The 22,351-nt window shown below is 39.6% G+C and overlaps 1 protein-coding gene across 1 annotated transcript in view; it reads left to right on the plus strand.

The window, feature by feature from the left end:
* Nucleotides 1-6,964: 6,964 nt before the first annotated feature.
* Nucleotides 6,965-22,351, plus strand: part of AGPAT5 (1-acylglycerol-3-phosphate O-acyltransferase 5) — a 54,622-nt gene continuing 39,235 nt past the window's right edge. Inside the window, exons 1-2 of the mRNA XM_051778125.1 lie at nucleotides 6,965-7,415; nucleotides 22,138-22,207. Coding sequence (XP_051634085.1) covers nucleotides 7,197-7,415; nucleotides 22,138-22,207 — 289 coding nt within the window. The 5' untranslated portion in view covers nucleotides 6,965-7,196. The remainder of the gene's footprint in view (nucleotides 7,416-22,137; nucleotides 22,208-22,351) is intronic.

Here is a 22,351-nt window from a genome sequence, read left to right on the forward strand (position 1 = left end):
AGCAGGCAAACTTAGATTTCATGCCATCCCTTAGTCACAAGAATCTCCTTATTCTAAACTTAATTTGCCATTACAATGAACTTGTGAGATAAGTATTACTTTCATTTTATAAATAGGAAACTAAAATAACTTGTACAACAGCAGATGGGAAGCCTGTATCTGAGCCAAGACTTGAACCCAATGTTTCTAAAGTTGCTGAGCTTTAGTAGCAAGCCTACCTGTTTCTTTCGTGAACAAGGTACACAAAAAAGATACCGTCAGTTGCAGATAACCTTACTCAACTTCACTTATCTAGGCATACTAATTGCAGCAACGGTATAGATTCCTACAGGAAAATACTCTGTGCTACAGTCTTCTTATACTGAAGCCATACTGTCCCTGAAACAATGTTGGTTTACTATGACTAAAACCCTCATATGTGGTTGTGGGTAGTACAGAACTAAAACTTTAGATAGAAGAAGATAACTAATGCTTCCCAAAACACTTGTATATACAGTTCAACTGGTTTTCCTGGTTCTGCTAAACACAAGCAGCTACATCTGTATCTAGGTACACCACAGAAGTTCTTTTCCCAAGTCTTTCATGATCCCAGGTTTTGTCCTTCAGCAGGATTTCCACTTTGAACACTGCCCTAATTGTAGGGGAGAACTGTAGCATCACCTGGTATGAAAGTCAGTTCAGTTTTTACTAGTAGATTTTAATTTCAAGTGTCAAAGAGCTTTGCTGTCTTGTCTTTGCTTATTTTAAAATTTGGGGTTGAAATTTCCTAAACCGCATTCCCTTAGGGAACATAGCTAAGTAAAATCTGCTATTCTGCTATGCTGCTCATAGCCCTCTTACATTTTACTACTTTTGGCCTTTGAACAGGGATTTGTTTGATAACATTATGAATAGCATTTGAGCTATGGATATGACTTCTGCTCCTACTGTGAAAATTGGCTCGAATTTGGCAAAGTCACAGACCTTTGATAAATCTGTTTGCAAGTGCATAATAGAGAACCAGCTAAAATACATGAATCCTGGCTCACTGAACAGGCTTTACAGATGCTGTCCTTTCAGAGAGAAAGCATGCTTTGACCCCTTCAGGCTGTCCAAGGACCAGCTGGAGGGCTACAGTACCTTATTTCTGCCATTCTCTCAGTGCTCTCCCTGCCTGTACTCAAGTGCCACAGAGACAGAGGCCACCCAAGTTACATACAAAGGGACTGAGAGTTTGACCAAAGGAGGGGAAAAAGGCAGAGCTAGAACTGCTGGTCAAGGATGAAGCTGTGGCTGAGAATTGTTGAGGAAAGACTGGACAGTGACCAAGTGGGCAGGAAGTAAAAACTAGAATCGCTCAAGCAGAGACTGACATAAAGACTGGATAACAGGATTAGGAGCTCTCGAGGGAAATTAAGAGCAAACTAGGATTCACTGGGGAAAAAAAGAGACTGACATTGTGTGAGAAATGTGAATGGGATGTACAGAGTCATGGGAGTAGAATTAGCTAGGTTTGCCTGGGAAGGAGATAGGCAAAAGCATAACTGAGAACAAAGGATGTGTTTTGGAAGGGGGACTGAGAGTTTGACGGGTGAAGACTGGAAACAGAGGAATGAAAAAAGTTGGAGGCAGATGAAAGATGATAGTACTCCAGCTTGATGCAAAAGAGTCTGTGTTCATTAAAATTCTCTTTACTCCACAATCTGCAGAGTCTTGAAAACCACAATATCTCTGGTGTCATCAGATATGTTTTAGAACCATAGGAAAAGCGTGCTTCTCCTCATTTACTAGTTTGGTTTATTAAATGGTGACATATTATACTAGACTTGGGTCAGAGAATCTTCAAGTTATTTTTATGTATAAATCCTATGAGAGTGAAAGTAATGTCTCACATGAAGATTGGGGATTTATTTTTGGTAAAAGAAGAATCACTTGCAAAATGAAACTTTAAAAGTTAGCAAATGCCATAGGTAATTCCTCCTATGCTTGCAAGACAGAAGTTATAGAACAGCTTTCATATGGGGCAAAACTCAGTAAAATTCAGTCTGAAAACAGATAACCTAGAGGGGATATATGGAGATCTGTAAAAATCATGAGTGGCACAAATAAGAGAGGGGATAGAGGTTTTCTGTCTCTTTCAATACAACCTCTAAGGTACATAAAATGAAATTATAATGTGGCAGGTCCAAAAAAAAATGAGATAATTCTACTGCTTGTCAAAGGCTGTTGTGGAGGCTAAAAGCCAATATGGGCAAAGGGAAGAATGAGTAGACACACATAGGATAAGTCTGTTGGTGAATTAGACCTGGTTCCAGACCCTGAACCACAAATGGGAGAGAATGTAGACTTGTAGAGATAAAAAGTATAACCAAATTCTTAAGAAGAAATTTCTTAGGAGGCAGAGAAGAACTGCCTCAATTAATGTACAGCTGAACTTGAGTTTCCTTATCACTGCAGGGAAATGATGCAGAAGACAGTGTAAATCACCACAAACACAACCATGCCCACTGCCACACAGGGACATAAAGTGGAAAATACTCTTGTGGGCACAGAATTAGCTCAGAACACAAGCTGGCCCACTGTGCTTCCTCAACATTTTCTCGTGGTAAGAGAGTCTCTGGGCAGGACATGAAGGTGAGGAAAGGAACAAGCAGAGCACAAGCATATAGTAGACATGTTACTGAGGTGGATCAGTTAGATGTTGTGCAGCCTTATGTTCTGTGTGGGGGGCAGCCATGGAGTCCAACGGGACAGAAGCACAAGAAGGAGCCCTGCAAGGCCAGAGTCAGGGATGGACAGGAACAACAACAGTTCTCACCTGAGGTTGGAGAGGATTGCAGAATTCAAGGAAGCCTTCATTCCACTGAGCAAATGCAGAGAGATGCAGAAGGTCATGGGCATTGTTAGAAAAAACACACACAGCTAGAGGACGTGTAATATAAACTAGTCTACTTGTCTAAACTAGTCTACCTATAATATAATTATTTCTATATGTTACATTAAACAATTGCTACATAAATGCATCTTCAACATGAGAGATGTGCATTATTCTTACCCTGCAGGTCACCCACCTCAGTGATGGGAGGTATGAGTTTGATACCCTAAACTGAATCCATGCTGAATCCAGTTCTCTGAAGCAAGAGGTGATGTTGGTGTCTTCTTTGGCCACATTTTTAAAAGTGTGTTACGAAACTCTTTGAGAGAGATTTGTGAGTTGTGGATCTCAAGTTGACAGATGTGCTTCTGAAATACAGAATGAGAACTTGCGAGATCATACTTAGGCCACAACACTGTCCTCAATGTTTCATTCTACCTGATCTTGCACAAATACACATTCAACCTGCTAATTTTAATCAACTTCCTGCACAGACTGATGATGGCTGTGGACCCTATTCTGTGCTGCTTAGCTCCTTGCATGACATGCATGGCATAGCAAGCCTAAGTTCCCACTCCAAGTCCTGGACTCCAGGAGTTCAGGTGCTTAAATCCTTATCTGGATCTAGATCTTTGACCGTAATATCAGTGTCTCGCTTATCAACATTTAAAAACAGAGGTAATACCAATAAATCATCTCCCAGGATATTGCTGAAGATAACACCATCTGTAAAGGTGTAAATTCTAAACCTCGAGGCAGTTTGATTTGTATCTAACATTATCTGACTTTTGCTTAGTCTATTTGGCAATTGCAGTGAGTGGGTGACAGAATTGTGGAACACAGTTTTGTGACTAGCAGTATGAGAAAACCCTGTAATGTTCAGAGTTGGTGCTTAGCGACACAGTTTGTAGTTCCTTCTAGAGGCACAGTCATCAGTATTTTTCGATATAAGATTAACATCTGATATTTTTTCCAGAGCTTGGTGAGTCTGGCTACTTTAGGTGTGACAATCACTGGCAGAAGAACCTAATACTAGAATAATCAGGGTCATACCAAACAGACTGAGCTCCTTATGCATGGAAGACGAATGCTTTTTTCCAAAATTGAAGGCTTGTTTATTCCTCTAAATTTCAAGGTTGTTCTACAGAAGAAAATAATACCTTAACAGGTCTGAAGTCTTAATATCCTAAATGGAGTTCTAATCACCCTAAATGGGGTGATTTTGCTGCACCCAAATGAAAGTAAAATGCTTAGAAAACAATTTGGTTAAAGGAGCTGTAATTAGGGCCTTTGCTTTCATAGGACTAGAAATGATGAATTGTAGCAAAGATCAGAACAATTTTCTTATTTTGTCTCTGTTGTCTAGAATTTGAAAGACTAATATGCAAATTCCTGCAGCACAATACAGAGGGATCTAGGATAAGAAGTGTATCTGAATCAAGAGAAGCAAGGACTTGGTGGCAGCATCCTGTATCTAATCACTGTAGTGTATTTCGTTAATGGAAAAGTTTGGGTTTCATTCACCTGTAGACATTTCAACACAATATTACCACATCATACTGATCTAATTATACTAGTAAATTAAGCCCTAAGCCACAGTACGTAGATTTCATACTTTTGTGTAACTAAAATGGTATCTATACATGTGATAATATACACTCAATTAGGAGAGGAAATATATTAAAACAACCTGTTGAAAATAGCAAATAATGAAAAGCAGAAATGAAGTGTGTGAGCACGGGCATATGTGTGTGGTGTGGGGATGGTATGGTTTGAAAAAGTGTAAAATGGAAGGCAAAAATAAAATTCAAACATTAGTGTAACAAAAAAAAAAGGAAAAAGAGAGAGCATGCTAAAAACATGTAATGTAAAACACAGCAAAGAAAATACAGCAGTCTTTGTCATACAGGGCAAAAACATTCAAAGGAATCAAAAGTAAACATTCTAAAACTGGTAAAGACATATTTTTATATTCAAGCTTAATGAACTGAAGAATCTCAGTGCTCATTTTCAGCACTGGGGCAAATGACTGAGTCAGATTCAAGACAGGAAGAACAGACATGTAAATAAACACATGTAAATAAATATAGTAGGGCCTCACAAATCCTAAACTGAAAAAGTATTATTAAAGTGGACAAGTCCAGCACTTAAATATATCAAGAAATACCAGACTAAGACTGATTGACTGAGTTCAGCTATGTATTACTTTTCCACTAGATCTGTACTGCCTTTGGTGCATAGAATGGGTATTATTTCTTGATGAGCCTGGTATTTTATTTCCCTTTTTATTCAAGGTGCCTTCATGGGTAGGGTTAGAAAGGACCACAGCATGTCATCTGGTCCAAACTCCCTCCCCAAGCAGGCTCATCCTAGAGCACACTGCATCTTCAGTTTCTAGTTATTACATGATAGCCAAACTGTTCTCCAGAGGCAGAATTGTTCATTTCTGCAGATTTTGTAAACACATAATATGCAGGTTCTTCAGAAGTATGACTGAATTTAGAATCCTGTAAGAAAATATATGGTTTTATATACATGGAATTAGAGGCTTCAAGTTTATTCCTTGATATGAAGATTATTTTAATTCCCTTCACATTCGTTTCACTGCAAGTCATCTCTTCAGGTTGTTCACTGTGTTTTTACCCTCTTCTCATAAAGTTATCTGCTTTTAAGCCTAGACAGCTTAACTTTGCTATATTTTCCCCAATCCTCTGCCATTTCCCAATCCCAGTTCAGATTGCTAATCTACATTTTCCACTCCTGATTACAGTCTCATTAAACAAACACACCTAGTTGCTCAGAATCCTTGTCTCTCTCTGCCATTGTCTTTGTGAAGCAGCAGGTCTGGATCCCCTCTCCAATCCGTCCCACTGTTCCACCCACACCAGAGCATTCGCTCCTCCATATCTGGCTCTGCTCAATTCCACTTCTCTGTGTTGTGTTGGATTACTCTGTCCTCCCTGTATTATAGTGAATTACTTTCTCTTCCATGTGGCCATGTTACAGACATCACAAAATGGAAGCTTCCTCCTCACTTTACTGTCTAACCTAGCTTTGCCAGATTTAAAGCAGAAAAATTCCCTGCCAAAAGAGGCTGTGATGGGGAAAGTGCTTCTACTCAGCTCTGGTAGTCCAGAGCTGAGGGTAGTGTATGCAGTTACTCAATGAAGTCAGAAATGTATGCACTAATCAGGATGGGGAGCCCTGACAGAAAAGCTGCCATGACCCCTCCTACCTCCCTTTCTGGATGGGGAAACGAAATAAAGACCCTTTAGTCTTGTTAGGGACACAGATGCTATGACGAATGTTCAGTGTTTGAAGAGAACATTGCCACAGACTTCAACCTAGTATCATTTCCCAAGTCTTATTTTGCAGAACTCTTCAGTATGCCACTTTCAACACACATTAAAAAATAGCTAGCACCAGGTCAACAGCACTGAAGGACAAAGCTTGTCCCAGTTAAAGCCTGGCAAAGGAAACAGATCTTAGCAGAAGGTATTGAGCATCCACTTCTTTCAAAACAACGAGATCTTTACAAGTTTCAGGATAAAACTAATTTTTTAAAGACAAGGAATAAATGTCTCGCTATAATAAGAAATTCCTTCTGGGAAGGTTATGGAACTGTTTTCCTCAAGACTTCTTGTATTTTCTTGAAAAGCAGTTGGTGCATCTGGATGCTGCTGCCACCAGATTATTGGGGGTCAGAGAGGAGGACGCGAGCCAGGCAGCTGCCTGCTTGTGCGAGAACGCGTCCAAATGCAGACTGGTAACGTGAAATGCCTCCTAAACCCTGAGCACCACTGTGCCTGGAGCTTGCAAAGGGAGAAGTTTACTTTTCTTAGTGCTCCACTTTGGAATCGTGGGCAGGAAGCAAACGCGGGTGCCTCGTTTGGCACAGAGCCCAGCAGCCAGAGGCCACCACTGCAGCCACTTGTGCGCGGAGAGCGATGAGGACAGCAATGAATGCACAGTCCCGAGGACAGCAATGAACGCACAGTCCCGAGGACAGCAATGAACGCACAGTCCCGAGACAGCCCGGCCCGGCCGGCGCCGCTCGGCCCCTCCCGCCCGCCCGGAAGCGCCGCGGCCGCGGGGCCGCCTTCCTGCGGCGCGGCTCCGCCTCCGCCGGGCAAGATGGTGGCGGCGCGGGCAGAGCTGTGAGCCGGTGCCCGCTCCCGCCGCGCTCTCTCTCTGTCTCTGCCGGCCGCGGTCGCCGCCACTGCTGCTTCCCGCCCGCCTGGCGGGTGTGCCCGGCCCGGCGCGGCGGGCGATGCGGCTGCGGGACCGTGTGTGAGCGCGCCGCCCATGTGGGTGTCCCGGTGAGGCCGGGGGCAGCGGGAAGATGCTGCTGTCGCTGGTGCTGCACACCTACTCCATGCGCTACGTGCTGCCCGCCGCCGTCATGATGGGCACGGCGCCCACCTACGTGCTGGCATGGGGCGCCTGGCGCCTGCTCTCTGCCGTGCTGCCCGCCCGCTTCTACCGCGAGGTGGACGACCGGCTGTACACCATCTACCAGAGCATGGTGCTCTTCTTCTTCGAGAACTACACGGGCGTGCAGGTGAGCCGGGTGGGTAGGGCAGAGCAGGGCAGGAGGCTCCGGCGGCCCGAGGAGCGGCCGTCGGTCGGTGGTGCCGCTCTCGGGTCGTGCGGAGTCCGCGGGCAGTTGCGGCCCCGGCCTGTGCCCGGTCCGCAGAGGATCCGCCTCGTTCCGCAGCCGCCGCTGCTCCGCTGGTGATGCTTTTCACGGAGTGTTGGTGTTGTGTTCGTTTTGCAGGTCGGGAAAACGGAAGAGATGCGACACTGGTCGTGCTCTGTCAGCACTTGAGTGGCAGCCGCCTTTACATACTTGAAGCCCCGTTGCCTGTGTTGCACATCTGTAGTATTAAATTGGCAACAGATGAGGAAGCTATCACCATAATTGTACATAAAACACGTACAAGTTTTTAATAAATAGATTACTTAACCTCAAAATTATTACAGCTTTTCAGTTTTTGTGCAGTCTACCACGTGTCAGTCTTTGGCCCTTAAATTTTGGATCAGCCATGGATTGTCATTATTCAGGATCTCAGTTTCAGGTGAATAAGTTGCAATTAGAGGCCTCTCTTGTGTGACCAGCGGGATATTTGCATTCAAGTAATAATACCTCACTTACAAAGTGCTGTGTTTGAGACGTTACATATTTGTCTGTAATTTGAAAAGTAAGCAAGGAGACTTTTAATTCTGCATGTAAAAAATAATTACATAAATGACAGGTGCTTCCTGCACCTAAACCTGACTTTCAAAATGTTTTGAATATACAGAAGTCTCTTTGAAGTTATTGTCATCTTTAGGTGCTTGAGAGTAAAGAATAGCAACACAAGTTGACAGGTGACAGAGCTCATACAAAGAAGGCCTTGTCCATGTTTACAGCTAAGGCATTTGTCCACTTCCTAACAAAGCATTTATTTCAGAATCAGGCTAGATCTTCCCTAATTTCCACTTTTGAGTACAGTTGTAGGGCTTGCTTCATACTGATTTTGATGGAAACCCCCAAAGCCAGCTAAAGATACAGGAGCTGCACGGTTTGACATCAGAGTAAATAGTACAGATACAAAACCAAAGTGAGATCTTCCTTTAGTGGTGGTTTTTGATTCAGCTTGTAACTCGTGTAACTTCACCCTTACGTCTTGTCCAACTTAGCTAACTTGTGTTGTGCTTTACATATCTGGGTTACTTTTTTTAAAAAAAGAAGAAAAAGGGAAAGAGGGAGTAGTAGCACACAGATTAAGTACTTACCATTTTATCTGCCTTCTGTAGTGTCTTTAGTGCAGATACCTCGATGTGTAGTAGTACACCTTGGTCATTAGCTGCTGAAAGTAGCAGTATAGTAGTTTAATTCAACCCAATCTAAGAATGAGAACCAAAAATCAATATATAAATTGTAATGGAAAAACTACTCTAGTTTCCCATCATTGGTGTGCAGAGAGTAGCAAACACTTTGAATTGTTTATAAGAACTTCTATCCAAAAAATGCCTACAACATAGAGGTAAAGAAAGGAAAATGCTAATCGAAAGAAACAAAAAGGCAGCCATAATCTGTCGACCTGTTTTATTGCATTGATAAACTTCATACACACAAAAATGGTGGGAGATAGTACAGGTGATCAATTAGGACAATATTAAAATAGAGATGCTTTGTCACAGTAAGTAACAGATGACGTTAAGAGGTGATGGAAGAGGAGACATATGTCATAAGCAAAATAGTAACTGAGACTGGAAGGTAAATAAAAACTTGGAAAGTACGTGCATATGTAGGGAGGTAAGAGGTATAACCCTTACAATTCATGTATCATTTAACTGGAAGATGCCCCCCCTTTGAGGAGGAGAAACAGAGTGTCCTTTCAGACCTACTCTTGCGAACCCTGTACATGCTTAACTTGAAACTCACAGTGGAAAGTTAACCATGTGCCTGAGTGTTTGAGATTGGGATGGTAACCTGAGAGCTGTTTTAAGGCATATAATTAGATGCAGAAGTGTAGCATCATTAAACTTAATTCCAGTAAACTAGCAAGAATAGTGGCTTCATAAAGGCAGTTGTAGGGCTTTACCAGCATTAAGATACCGTAATAGCCATGGGAGGGAGGAATTCCATGTCTCTTTCAGGTTTATTAGGTTATTCAATAGATCGAAGTGTTTGGGGGATATTTTTTTTTGTAACTGATAAATGGAAGGCCAACAACCTCATCCATCAGAATACTGGAACTTGTTGCGTAGTCTCCCTGAAGTCATTAGATTTCTACAGATGCTTAAGTGACTTTTTTTGGCAGTGTTGCCATCTTACTGTACATAAAAAATCTTTATTTATGTACTGTTTATCATTCTTTGGTTTTTCACCCAGAGTATTTGTGGCATTTCCATACAAGAACGCTCTAAGGCAGTTGTGGATATTTGAGGTGTCCAATCTTAAAATAATTTACTGAAATTCCCATTAATCTGAGATGGGTGTTAATAGAGTAAAGCTGGTTTGGATCATAAACATGGATTATTTTTTTGACTAAATTAACTACTACTGTATCATGATATTTACTTTCTATGTATTTGTCAGGAGGTGATGTTTCTATCTGTCATCTGCCATTAGTCCATCAAATATCTAAATCTGTCTCCCCCTCATGAGTGTATGCACAAGCATATTTTTCTTCTTTTTTTATTATTCTTGACTTGGATGTTTTTAGCCAGGTTTGTTAAAACTCTAGTTCATGCTAGGAAGGCTTTTTATCTTTTTAGCAATATCTCTTCTGTTGGGAAATGTAACTAAATAAGATGATAACCTGATCTGGATGACAGAAAATTTTGAAATACGAGTATTTCCCTTTCTCTTAAGTATTTTTTTTGAGTTCTAAAATAATTGCAGATCTATAGTTGCTGTGAGCCCTAGCTGAGTACTTATGTTCTAGATGGTGGCTCATAAAGTAACTGTACAAGTTTCTTACTTGCTTATACTGTAAATACTTTCCCTTTTTAAATTTTGGGTCAGACACATTTTTCTTCCACCGAAACAATTTGTTTTACAAAGCCTGAGAGAACTCAAGCTAAGTTGGCATCAGTTTAGGTTTTCCAATAATGTTAAAATTCGTTAATGATTTGCCAAAAATAGTCCTTTTTGCTGACTAGCACGCAAGAATTGGCTGTAGAAAATTGAAGAACCAGTATTTAGAGTACAAAAAGCAACCAGAGCATCCCAATGCTGTAAGTGAGGTAAATTGGACAAAGCCAGTACGACTATAAAGTGAAATCCTATAATACTGTGTAAATTTGTCGGTGCAATTACAGTTGAGCGGGTTTCCGTGAATTTTATTAAGGAACTATATATGAAATTAATTCATATGTGGCATTGTGACACTGCTCTTCAATAGTCTCTAAAATTATAAACTCACAGTAATGAAAATGTGTAAATGCTGTCTGTTGGAAAGTGGCATAGAGAGAGCAGCCCTGCTTTGGCCCTTTGTTGGTTTTGATGCAAATGCAGTTGTGTTTTCCCACTTGTCCTGCTGTGAACTGCAGATACCCTACAGTGCTGTTTTCTAGGAAGAATATATACATGGTGGTTGAACACTATGTAAAGTGAATCAAATGCTATGTAAAGAAAGTCTCAGAGAGCAAAGGAGGTTAATTTTATCAGTGATGAGCTAAGGCAGTAACTGGTACAAACAAGTGCAATTCACACACTTTGGAGGACTTGCATTTGCTGGTGCTAATACTTGATTTGGCCCCAAGTTTTTAAATTATCAAGCAGCTGATGAACTGTGGTGGTATTACTGCTTTTGTCTTTACTGTGTTAGGGCAGTCTGGTCTTTTACATTTTGTACGGAGAATAAACAGCTGAATCTTTCCCTAGAATGTGAAAACTAGAGTGGCTACAAATATGCCTGTGATTAGGGTGTCTGAAGAGCTGAAAGGACTAGTGATTTATTATGCTGAATGCTCTCATCTCTCTCTGACCCTTAGCATCTTATCCCAGTTGCTGTCAGGGTGATGAAATTAATATCTATTGTGTTTGTGCACGTTTCAGATCAGATGAGGACTAAATGTTCTTTAACTTTTTCTGTTGTAATTGTTTTTGATTTTTTGTATGGAATGCCGGTGAAGAGATAATAAATCATCACTCAGACATCTTCTGAAAGGATCATTTTCTTCTGAAAGATTTTGACAATTGAATGAAATCCATAATTGAATTAATGCATATGGATTTTGTTCAGTACTTGTGTCAGCTGTCGTTCCCTACCCCCACTTCCTGATGAATAGCATTTTTTGGAATTGGTGTTTTCATTAAAGACATTTTGAAATTGTGTTTTTCGTTGTCATTATGGGATTCTGGAAGGGCCATGAGAATCAGATGCTACCTCAGTGGTTTTTTAGCAGAGCTGCAGTATTTCTAACAATTATTTTATAAAATACAAGAGATCCCTGTTAGACAGTGCAGTGTGCTTCCTGGTTTGATGTTGAAGCTGTGTCTTAACAAGGTTGAAAACTACTTAGGGTTAGAGCAAACTAAAACTTTGTGGAGATGTTATGCTGCTAAACTCTAGACGATGTTTTCCAGTGGAGTAGAGCCTGGGCTTTTTTCTTATGTCTTGGCTTCCTGGGAAATCTGTGAGGAGAGCTTGGTGTCTGAGACTGGGATAGATGCTTAGTCTTCTAGCTACTGGCCAAATGGCAGTGGACATGAGTGTGTGTACCCATCTCTATTCCCAGGACAGCAACCTTCCCAGACAAGATCATCCTTACTTACTCCCTGCTTTTCCTTTTGAAGCTGTTCAGCCGCCCAACAGGTAATTTGTGAGGCCTTAAGGTGGAGATGAGAAGGCAAGGGGCAGTGCCAGTGTAACAGGGAAGTGGCAGCATAATATAGGGAAGTGCTTCTGGTTGCTATTGGTGAGGTGGTTTGTCATCTCTTAGGAAACTGGTTCTTCCCCTCTCCATGATGGCAGAGGCATCATAACCAGGTTTCATCATGTCAGGGTGGAGGTTTGCCTTTGAACTGCTTTCTGTCAGTAGATGTGAGTGGCAGGGTCTGACTCCTCGAGATGGGGACCCACTTCCTAGGCAAATGCCATAACTGGAAAATCCAAAGGAAATATCACTTTTATCCCTTCTTCAGTTGTGTTTGGAAAGAAAGTGTTGGCCATTGCATTTTGGCATGAGACTGAGTTTATTAACCTGTGCTTGAGTTCCCTGAGCCCTCTTCCCTCTGTGGCAGCTCAGAGTGGGAGGGTACTGGGGCGGTGTGGGTGCTGAGCAGGAGGGCACAGAGCTGCTGTCAAGGCAAACCTCTAAGCTCTGGTGGGAGCTGAGCAGCCACCCAGGGCTTGAGCTTTATTAGCTCCTGTAATTTAGAGCAGTAACCCCAGTTAGCACCTGCTCATGTTGCTGCTTTGTGAAACAATGTTAGCTGTTGTGAGGCATTTTGAGAGGTTGAAATAATTCCAATTTGTAATTTAATTGTGATGGTGGAAATAATGAAGTAAAGGTCTTGGTAGAAATTTGGGGATTGGTGGACTGCAAAATTTGAAAAGAAGTGTAGTGAAGTGTATCGTGTTTATGTGGTAAACTTTTGAAAGAAGCCTAGTGAAATTTTTCTGCTGTGATACTGGCTCCATTTAAAGGGTTTACCCTGTCACATTTCATCAGCGATTTCAGTGCACAGCTGTCTCCAGGCATATATGTATTTTATAGTATACAACAAAGTCCTGTATGTTATTAGAGCACAAATGAAGTGATACCTGCTAAGCCCAAGGGATGCTACTTTCAAATTAAGATGTATGCCTAACTTTAGACTTTACGTTCAGCTGGCAGCAAAAATAGATACATTAGGTATGTAAGCTTTGTGCTCTTTCTGTTTTAGATATCGCAAACCAGATATTTGCATATGTCTTAATTTTTATTCTGTCTACCTTTGGTTGTAGTTCTGAGGGTGAAAATTATGTCCTTCAGGACTCTGGTACAATGAGATACCAGCTACGGTTCCGGTGTGCTGCAGATTTGGCTTTGGGGCAATCTGGAAAGAATTTAGTATGGGGAGATTCCACATTCCGTGCTGATCCTGATTATCCTCCACTTACTGCCTGATATATGAAAAATAAAATAAATCAATTAAAACTGAGGTCTGTTAGCATTTTATAGAAATCCAGTATCAGCTACCTGAACCAAAACTGTTGTTTGGGTTCATAAATTAGGAGCTTTGTGTGAAGATTTGACTAGCATATGTTTTCTAATTGGGAAGTCACAGCTGAATCTGAATTTCATATTGGTCTTATCTATTGGAGTCTCAATTTAAAAGATGTGTGTTTACATTTTTAGGTTAGCTACGTGAATGTATGAAAGTATTAAAAAGTATGTGTCAGGTAGGAAAAGCTAAGGAGTCAAAGGGCAAGTTTGAGTGCACTTATAAATTCTGATTCCTTTGGCCAGTAAGTTTTGCAATCTCATGGTTTGATTTTAAAATTTTCTGTTTAAATGTTTTAATTTTAGTATCTTAAGATTTTTTGTGTATTAAGTTTTTAATATAATTTGTTCTAACTTTACATAATTTGTTACACATTAAAATAAAAATTGTATTTATCACATTTTTTTAAATTACTTTTTTTTTTTTTTAACCTGCATGAGTTTTTGACACTTTCCTCTTTTTGCATTTTACTGTGTTTTGGTAGATACTGTGCCATGGAGTTTTAGAGTGATCTTCCATGCCCTTTCTTTCTGCTTACATAACATGTCCAGGTACTTTATGTAAGGATGATTGTTAATTGAGATTGTTAATTGTTTTTTGTCCTAGTACTCTATGATTGGACGCTGTTTTTGCTAAGAGAAGATTCTATTCATAGTTAAACATTTGAGTGCAGTTATTTCAAACTTTTTACTTCAGGCTTACAGAGTATCCTTTTTTTTTTGTCTGTTTTAGTTGTGTTAGGTAAAGTAGGCTCAGATGTCAGGGATTTTGACATTACAATTATGAGGAAGCATATCTTCTCAGGGGAAAAATACTCTTTAATCTATCTTCTGTCAGTTTGAATTTATCCTATGAAGGGATTTGCTATAAAAAAATCAGGGAAATAATTTTCTTTTGTTCTTTTCATTTCTGTCACATATTACTTGTCATTTCCCTGTTACAACTAGATCCTCAGTGTGGGAGTAGGAAATCATAGCATTTATGCTTGTTTGATTTTTAAATGTAAAATTAGCTACACCTGATTTGGTCAAATCTGTATTTTAGCACATAATCCAAATTAGTATTTTTTTCCATCTAGTTACTTTGAACTGTATTGTGGTAGTCGCAGTAATTTTTCCTGCAGAACTTATGGATTGACTTGAAGAGTCATTCCATTTTCTAAGGCTGCTTGGGAATCTGAGGGCATGCATTTTTCTTTTTGAGTAAGCAAACATAGTACATGCTCCTGAGCAAACTGCAGGTGAACTGTCTTAATCACATGCTGTGGTGGTGAGCAGATTAGCATGATTCTCATCTGGTGATTTTTTGGGGCTGATATAGTTTACTGTGTCCAGTTCTGGAGCCAGAATTGTTGCCACTAGCTCACATACCTCCTTGCATGTTCTCTTTTGCTGTGTAGTGATTCCTTTGCCTCACTGTGAAAGTCCATAGTGCTTAAATTCTAAATACTTAGTGAAAATGATGCGTGGAGAAGCTTTCAAAAATCTTATTCCACAATTATAAGCGGAGAACATAGAGTTTTCTTAATCATCCCCTTTCCCATTCATGTCAACTTATTGACAGCTTCACACCAGTTTAGTCTATACTTGATAAAAACACTTGTACCAGTATTTCAAGTAAAGATACAACTTCTCCTTGAAGTCCTAGATACTTAGAAGCAAAGTTCCTATCATAAAGAGTTCTGGCTAGAGGAAACACTGCAAACTGTCACAAGGTTTCCTGCTTCCGGCTGATGTGTGGTGCACAAAGGTTATTTCCAGAGTGAGCTTAATGTACCAGAGTAGCTGCTGTCTGGGGGGAATGGATGGGATGGGACATGGACATCTTGTATTTTCCACTACAGAAACGTAATAAAGTAAGCAATAGCCACATTAAATGTGGGTTGTTTTTGCCTTTCTTTTAAGGAGATTATAAAAATATGTGCGAAGAAGTCTTCAGAGGTGCCAAAGGCTTATAAAGGAGACTTTCTCCTGTTGAAACAGATGGAATACTTCCTTCCACTCTTGTGCTGGAAGGCATGATTAGGTTTTGTGTAATACCAAGATGCCAGATGTTCAGAAAAACACTCCTGTTGAAATCTCAACTTATAAATAATCTCCTTTCATATGTGCTATGTACATGTCTGAAGTATGTACACTTATTGTTAAAAAAATGTAACTAGTGGTGATTTACTATAAAAATTATTTAGATGCTCTAATTTTGACTTTCCCAAGTGATTGTAGTTGTGGGTATGTGCCATAGAACTGCACTGTAATCAAAAGCAAGTCATTTGGAGAAAGATCAGTAAATTCTTTGGGTGCTGAAAATAGGTTTTATTCAGAATTTAGATGCCAGAGTCCTAAAGTCGTGTTCTTGATAAGTCTTGGGTTTTTTTCTGTTAGCAAGACTAGAACATCTAAGTTATACAGATGCCTTTTTAAAATTTTTTTTAAGGATTCCGGGGATGCATTATCTTTAATTCAGCTCAGAAACTGTAAAACCTTTGTAGTCAGCATCAGAACTAGATGACTTCAATACATGGGGTTAGTAACACTGAATGAAACGTACTGTTGGTAAAAATTTGTCAATTTAGACCATGAGACTAAAAGCTAGTATGAAAGCAAAAATGTACATACTTCATATTTAACATCATAATTCATTCCTGCATAATCCATATAGGTTGCTAATATAGTTTTCTTATAAAAAGGAAATAGAATGGCAATAAGTGTATTTTCTGAAGTTCTGTACTCTCTGATTCAATCAAATGAAAGATGTATTTTTAAAAAAATTACATTACATTACATACAGGAATCCTTTTAATGTTTCCCAGAACTTAGTCTCTTAGCAATGGTTTTCTTCACTGAACCTCAGTAAAATCCATAGCTGCAGAATGTTTGAGTGAACTCTGCTTTAATAAAATGGATCACATGATGATTTTATGGTTTGCTGCTGAGCCTGAGCAAGACTTCAGTCTTGTGCAATTATGTATTGAGCAGATAGTCTCGAAAAAGATTGAGGTGTAGCAATAATATGACCATTACCTACAAATTGTATGTGCCCTAAAGGTATTTTTAGAAAAATGATAAACTTTTTTTTTTTTTCAGATCTAGAGAAAATGCAACTAAAACCATGACAGTCTTTCCCCTTCTGTCCTATTCATATTCCTTATGCTCTAGGCAAGTGGAACCTGTATCTGTTAAATGTGAATAAAAGTGCTTTAAAAATAAATATTTGAAATTCTTATAGTAGGACATCTGAAAATCTGAGAAATTTGTCAGCAGCAAGTGTCAGTTCCCTGTTTGTATCCTGTCTTGAACCTGCTCCTTGTCAAACAGGTAAATAGATTCTGTGGTCTGAGGTACTTTCTCTAGAAGCTCAAAGGACTTGTGTCATCAGGCAGGTTTTTAGTCTTTGTTTAAGATGCCTGCAGAGGTCAGCTTGCACGGGAAATATGCTGACTTCAGAAGCTGTTACTGGGTGGTTGTTCTGATGGTTGGTTGATGCAAGCTCCACCCCTTCACCACAAAATTGTATCCAGAGTTTGTAACAAACAGATGAGACATACGCCCTAGCATACTATGTATTTTAATAAACACGTTGTAGCAGTGCCCAGCTAACAAGAATGCTCTTGTCCCAAAGAGCACACAGTCCTAGTTGTTAATTGGGAAGAAATACTGAAATGGAGAGAAGTGCATCTCATGAGGGTAGTACAGCTGAGTATATGAAGTCTATATGGTTGTTTTTAAGTGTTGATGTAGTGAATATTCTGTTTCTCCTCTCTTCCTCCAGAAGAGGGAATGTTCTCCCCATTATCCTACTACTTTTATCCTCCTTTCTAGTTGCTATTGCCTGTGCTTGAAACTGATGTTTTTCCTGATTGCAATGCACCACCTTCACCAAGTGCCCCAGTGCACATCAGTCTTGTGGAAGTAACAGCAAAGAAGGAAGCATCATTCTGCAATTCACACCTAGTTTCTTTGCATAGAGAAGGGAGGAGGGTTAAGAAGGCTGAGGAACCAAGAGTGAGTGTGCTGGTAGATGTGATAGGACATCAGATGAGATGTTGTTTGCCTTACTACTACAGAAGCAGAAGTGCCAGATCTACTTGCAGATCAGCTTCTAACTGCTCCCATTATCAGCTACATCCAATTATAATATTAAAGTAATCATCTTAGGAGTTTGGTGTGATCACCAGTTGACCTACAAGCAGGTCTTCAGATAGTGTGATTACTTTTACCTCTTGAGTTATTCTTGTCATGGCACTGTTTACTGATGATATAGCTCGGACATGATTAAATGATCTATTTAATTTTCTTTGGTATGTACAGATTTCATAAGCAAGTAGAACTCCAAATTAGGAGTGTCCACCTTGTTGCAGTGAAAACCTCTGGAAATTCTGAGTTATTCAGGTGTGGCTACCATGCAGGACTGTTTTACGTTGCTACGTGACCTACCACATTAGCACAGCCATAATTGAATATGTTGCACTGGAAGAAGCAGAGGCTGGTAGGGAAACTGAAACTGATGTCATCAGATTACTCAGGAGCTCCCATTTGCACAGCCAGATCAGCCTATCACTGAGTTAGTAAATTCACTCATCAGGAGAACTTGTAACCTCCTGCCAGTGAATCAGAACTACATGTGGACATGACACTCCAAGGTGTGTCTTGTGCCCGCTGAGCATGTGAACAGCTTGGTGTATTGCATCCATGGAAGCTGGGTACCAGCCTTCCCTCAGAAGGGGATCTAATAGCATCCAGTTTCCTTTATTTGAGATCACACTGAATTGAGTTTGACAGCACTGCTTTGTAAAGAGATCTGAAAGACCCACATTAACACTAACTGTATTACCTGTTATTGTGAAGTGGGCTGTGAAGCAACCAAAACATGGCTAAAAGCATGCATTTTAATGTTGTGTACACAAGTAATATTTGCAATGTTAGACTGTAAATCTGCATATTAAACATTTTCCCTCAGATCTCTGCTTGCTTTGGCTTGATGTGTTGCTCTTCCTTTTAACTTGTTTTCTTTGCTTGACTTCATTTTGCCCTTTTTTTTTTTTTTTAACACAGCAGATTATATTCTAAATGAATAGGATCCTCACATTCTGCATTGTGGCAGACAGAACATTTATCAGTTCTTTAAGCTGATAGGTAGAATGTATGTACGTATACTGTGACATATAAAGAGCTAGGTACTTAGTTTCTGAAACTGAAAATTGCATCCCAGGCATATCCTGCGCCATTTCGCTGGTGTGCTGGCTGCAGAGGGGAAGACTACCCCCTCTTATGCTCTTCACACCCTGAGAGAAGCATTATTCTTCTGAGCAGGGCTAGGAGTCTTTTAGCCACTCTGATTTCTTCAGATTACTTCAAAAGGGGCTTGAATACAGCCTGGCACTGTGGACACTTGTTTCTGCCCTGCTGTCCCTGATAAATCACTCAAGTGCTTGCCTTGGAGCATGATGCTGATAAAGCCAAGGTTGTGGGTTCAATCCCCATACGAGCCATTCACATGAGAGTTGGACTTGATGATCCTTGTCAGTCCCTTCTAACTCAGACTCTTCTGTGATTCACTGTGGCCCCCAGGTATCTTCTGCACCATCAGACTGAGAAGGAGCCAGAGACTGCATGGCCTCTGCAGCAAGGAATTCTGCAAAGTTAGCTATGTAAAACAGCAGGGAGTTAGAGGTTTTCTGGACACCACGAAGCAGAGTACTATATCATTTCCTTCTGCAACTATAATATACATTAGGTGCTCTGGTTCACCTAAACACATCAGATTGTCAGAAATTGGAGGCCTGTCCTGAGAGGACTCTTCCCCTGCTTATCCACAAGCAGGTGAATTCTTCAGACATCATCTCAAAGGGAAAAGGACAAAATTTCTACAAGATTCAAAGCTCTAACTGTTACCCCACTGTTGTGTGCGATGAAAATTTTCAGAAACCTGATAAAGCAAAAACGCTTGGGTCTCAGAAGGAGAGCTGTGTGGGTGCCCACAGAGTAGGTGCCTCCTGGGATTGCAGGCTGAAGTTGCCATTCTTATCTGTTTGTAGTATCAGTCTTAAGTTTGTGGCTCAATTCCTAGCTGAGAGTGTCTCACATGAATAGGTATTTGCTGGCCTTTAATGAACTGTATAAGCCTTTTCTCAAGATCAGTGAAATAGGCAGTGCTGAAGTGGATGATGCTGCAGTTAAAGCGGTTGCATCCTCTTAGGCTGAGCCATCTGAGCAAACAAAATAGAGCTTCCAGATTTTCTCATTCTTATATTTGCTTTGAAATAAAATGTCCAGGTTTTGTGTGTTTAATGAGAACTAATTATAAATAGGAAAAGATTTTTTTTTTTAAATTCTGTACAACAGTATGGCTGTGTGTTTTACCATGAGTAAAAGATTTTGGTCCATACCATTATGGTGAAACATAATGTTGTACACGGAAATTGCTTACAGTAATAATGAGCAAATGTTCCTTGGGATTAAAAGTGAACTAGATCCAATCTTATTGAAATAAAAAATAATACAGATTAACTGTTATATTTGGCAGACAACATTATACATGTTTTTTTAAGGGAATGATCCTTTATATTTGTTTTTACTCATGCAATAATCACAACTGAAGGCTTTAAATTGTGGGTCTGATTACACTGAGATCTTGACTTTGTACATGAAAGTGGAAATATTTACAAGTTGAAGTTAAAAATTGTACATTTCAAACCCTGTTTCTTGTGTGGGGCAGCTCTTGGGGTCAAGGGCATATTTTGTTTTCCTCTTGTTCTTATTTTTTTTATATCTTTTAGAAAAGCTTAAATAGCATTCAGGACCTTCTGGTTTAGAGATTTGTTGTATTGGACCTTTTCCCTTCCTCTAAAGCAGTCTTTGCCAGAAACGGCATAGTGGAGTCTTAACTTGAAATTAAAGCAAACAGTGTTTATGGACCTCACATGTAACAGTGCTGGGAAAGTGTACTCTTGGAAAATGAGGCTTTAACTCTGTGAGAATAGCAAGATTTATTTCAGTGGAATTTTTGCACCTGAACTGTAAGGTCAACCTTATACTGAACAGTGGTACCTAGTGTCAACAGTAAGGTTATAAATTCTGGAACTTCAATGAGAAGACTACTCCTGTAGCAAAATCTTGTTTAAATTTCTTGGATACTGTTCAAAATATATGTGTAAACTGACTTGTTACAAATAATGTTCAGTTAGAATTTATTATTGTATGCCTTTTTTGAGGGGGGCAGGGGAAATTAATTCAGATAAGTAATGTCCTCTTTACTGTATGCTCAATGATCTCTTGTTCACATGTTTACTGAATATCTCAGTTTGGCAATATGTGGTTTCTGCCTTGGAAACAAAATTTAGTCAACAGTGCGGTTGTATTTTCAAAGAGGAAACAGAATGAATGTGAAACAGACAGCTTTTATGAGGGGTTTTTGTCTAGTATTAACAAAACAAGGCACTACCCATCCAATATCACAGGTTAACTAAGAGGTGGGCAGATCTTCTGGAGATGCTGGTTGAGACCAGCATATGAGACTTAGCATACTAAATGATACCAATCAAGATCTGAATGTTAATTAGATCTTCCAGATAAAATTCCAAGATTGTCCAGACCAGGGAAGTGATGATAACAAGTGGGTAAACCTTCCAAATAGCACTTTGGTTTTTTTGGTGAATGGACTAATTTTGCGGTAGTGTGTATATCTGATACAGCTAACTTCTAGAAATGAGGAGTACACCCACTGGTATTGGCAGAGCAAGGGCTAAATTCTGCCTAGAATGTACCTATTGGAAAAACTAAGCTTCATTAAATAATGAAAATATTTATTAAAGATAATTGAACAGCTGTATTGATTCTTCAGTTCAGAATTAATTCATTTTTCATTTTGTATTTGATATAAAAGGAATTAAATTAATCCCTTTTAAAAGGGTGACTAGGATTCCTGCTTCAGCATCTTGCTTCCTGGTCTTGCTCCCACAAGGTTATTTCACTGAGGCCGTTGCCTCTTAGGGTGAAAAACTACAAGGTTAAAGGGTATCTTTAATATAACAGAGAAAAAAGCATAAGAAAACATGCTGGCTGGAAGCCACAGACCAATTTAAAGACATCTCTCAACCTCATGCTTTTTAATTCGTTCTTGATGGTTAAAATCATGGCAAATGGTTGAGATTGATCTAACCCAGGAAAACTTAACATTTTAGATTGGATGATAAAGAGTGAGTGTCTGGCTGAAGCATGTCTTATTCATTAGATGTATAAAGTTGAAATGGTGATTTTGTACCTGGCTATTAGCTTTAGTTATACTAATGGAGGGATCTTGTGGATGAAGGTCAGCTTCCATGGATCCAGTTCTAGGGCTGAAGCACAAAAACAGAATAGCTTTCTTAAGCCCTTATTAATTAATATTTACAGCTTTGTTGATGAGTCAGTTGTCTGTGTGGTGGGTCCTGACACAGTGATAGAGTGTTTGTCTGTTGATGGTGCTAACTTGCTGACAGTTTTCCTAGTAAATAGCCAATTACTGCATTGGATGTCGTCACTGCCTAATGCAATGAAAATAAATAATAAAGTAATACTGCATATTTTTTTAATTTTTTTAGGTAATAATCTACGGGGATTTGCCAAAAAATAAAGAAAATGTAATATATTTATCAAATCATCAGTGTACAGGTTTGTATTTTTTTTTGCTTGTCTTAGCACTTCAATAGGTTTAAAAAGTCTGCTTGTCTCTTTACTGTGTCTCTTTCCAGCCTTGCCCTAATGAGCAAGAACTTCTAGTTCAAAAACCTTTAATGACATTTATACGTACACCAT

Source organism: Manacus candei, unplaced genomic scaffold (genome assembly GCF_025592945.1).
Source record: "Manacus candei isolate 608988 ecotype Guabito, Panama unplaced genomic scaffold, ASM2559294v1 h1tg000011l, whole genome shotgun sequence".
Taxonomy (NCBI): domain Eukaryota; kingdom Metazoa; phylum Chordata; class Aves; order Passeriformes; family Pipridae; genus Manacus; species Manacus candei.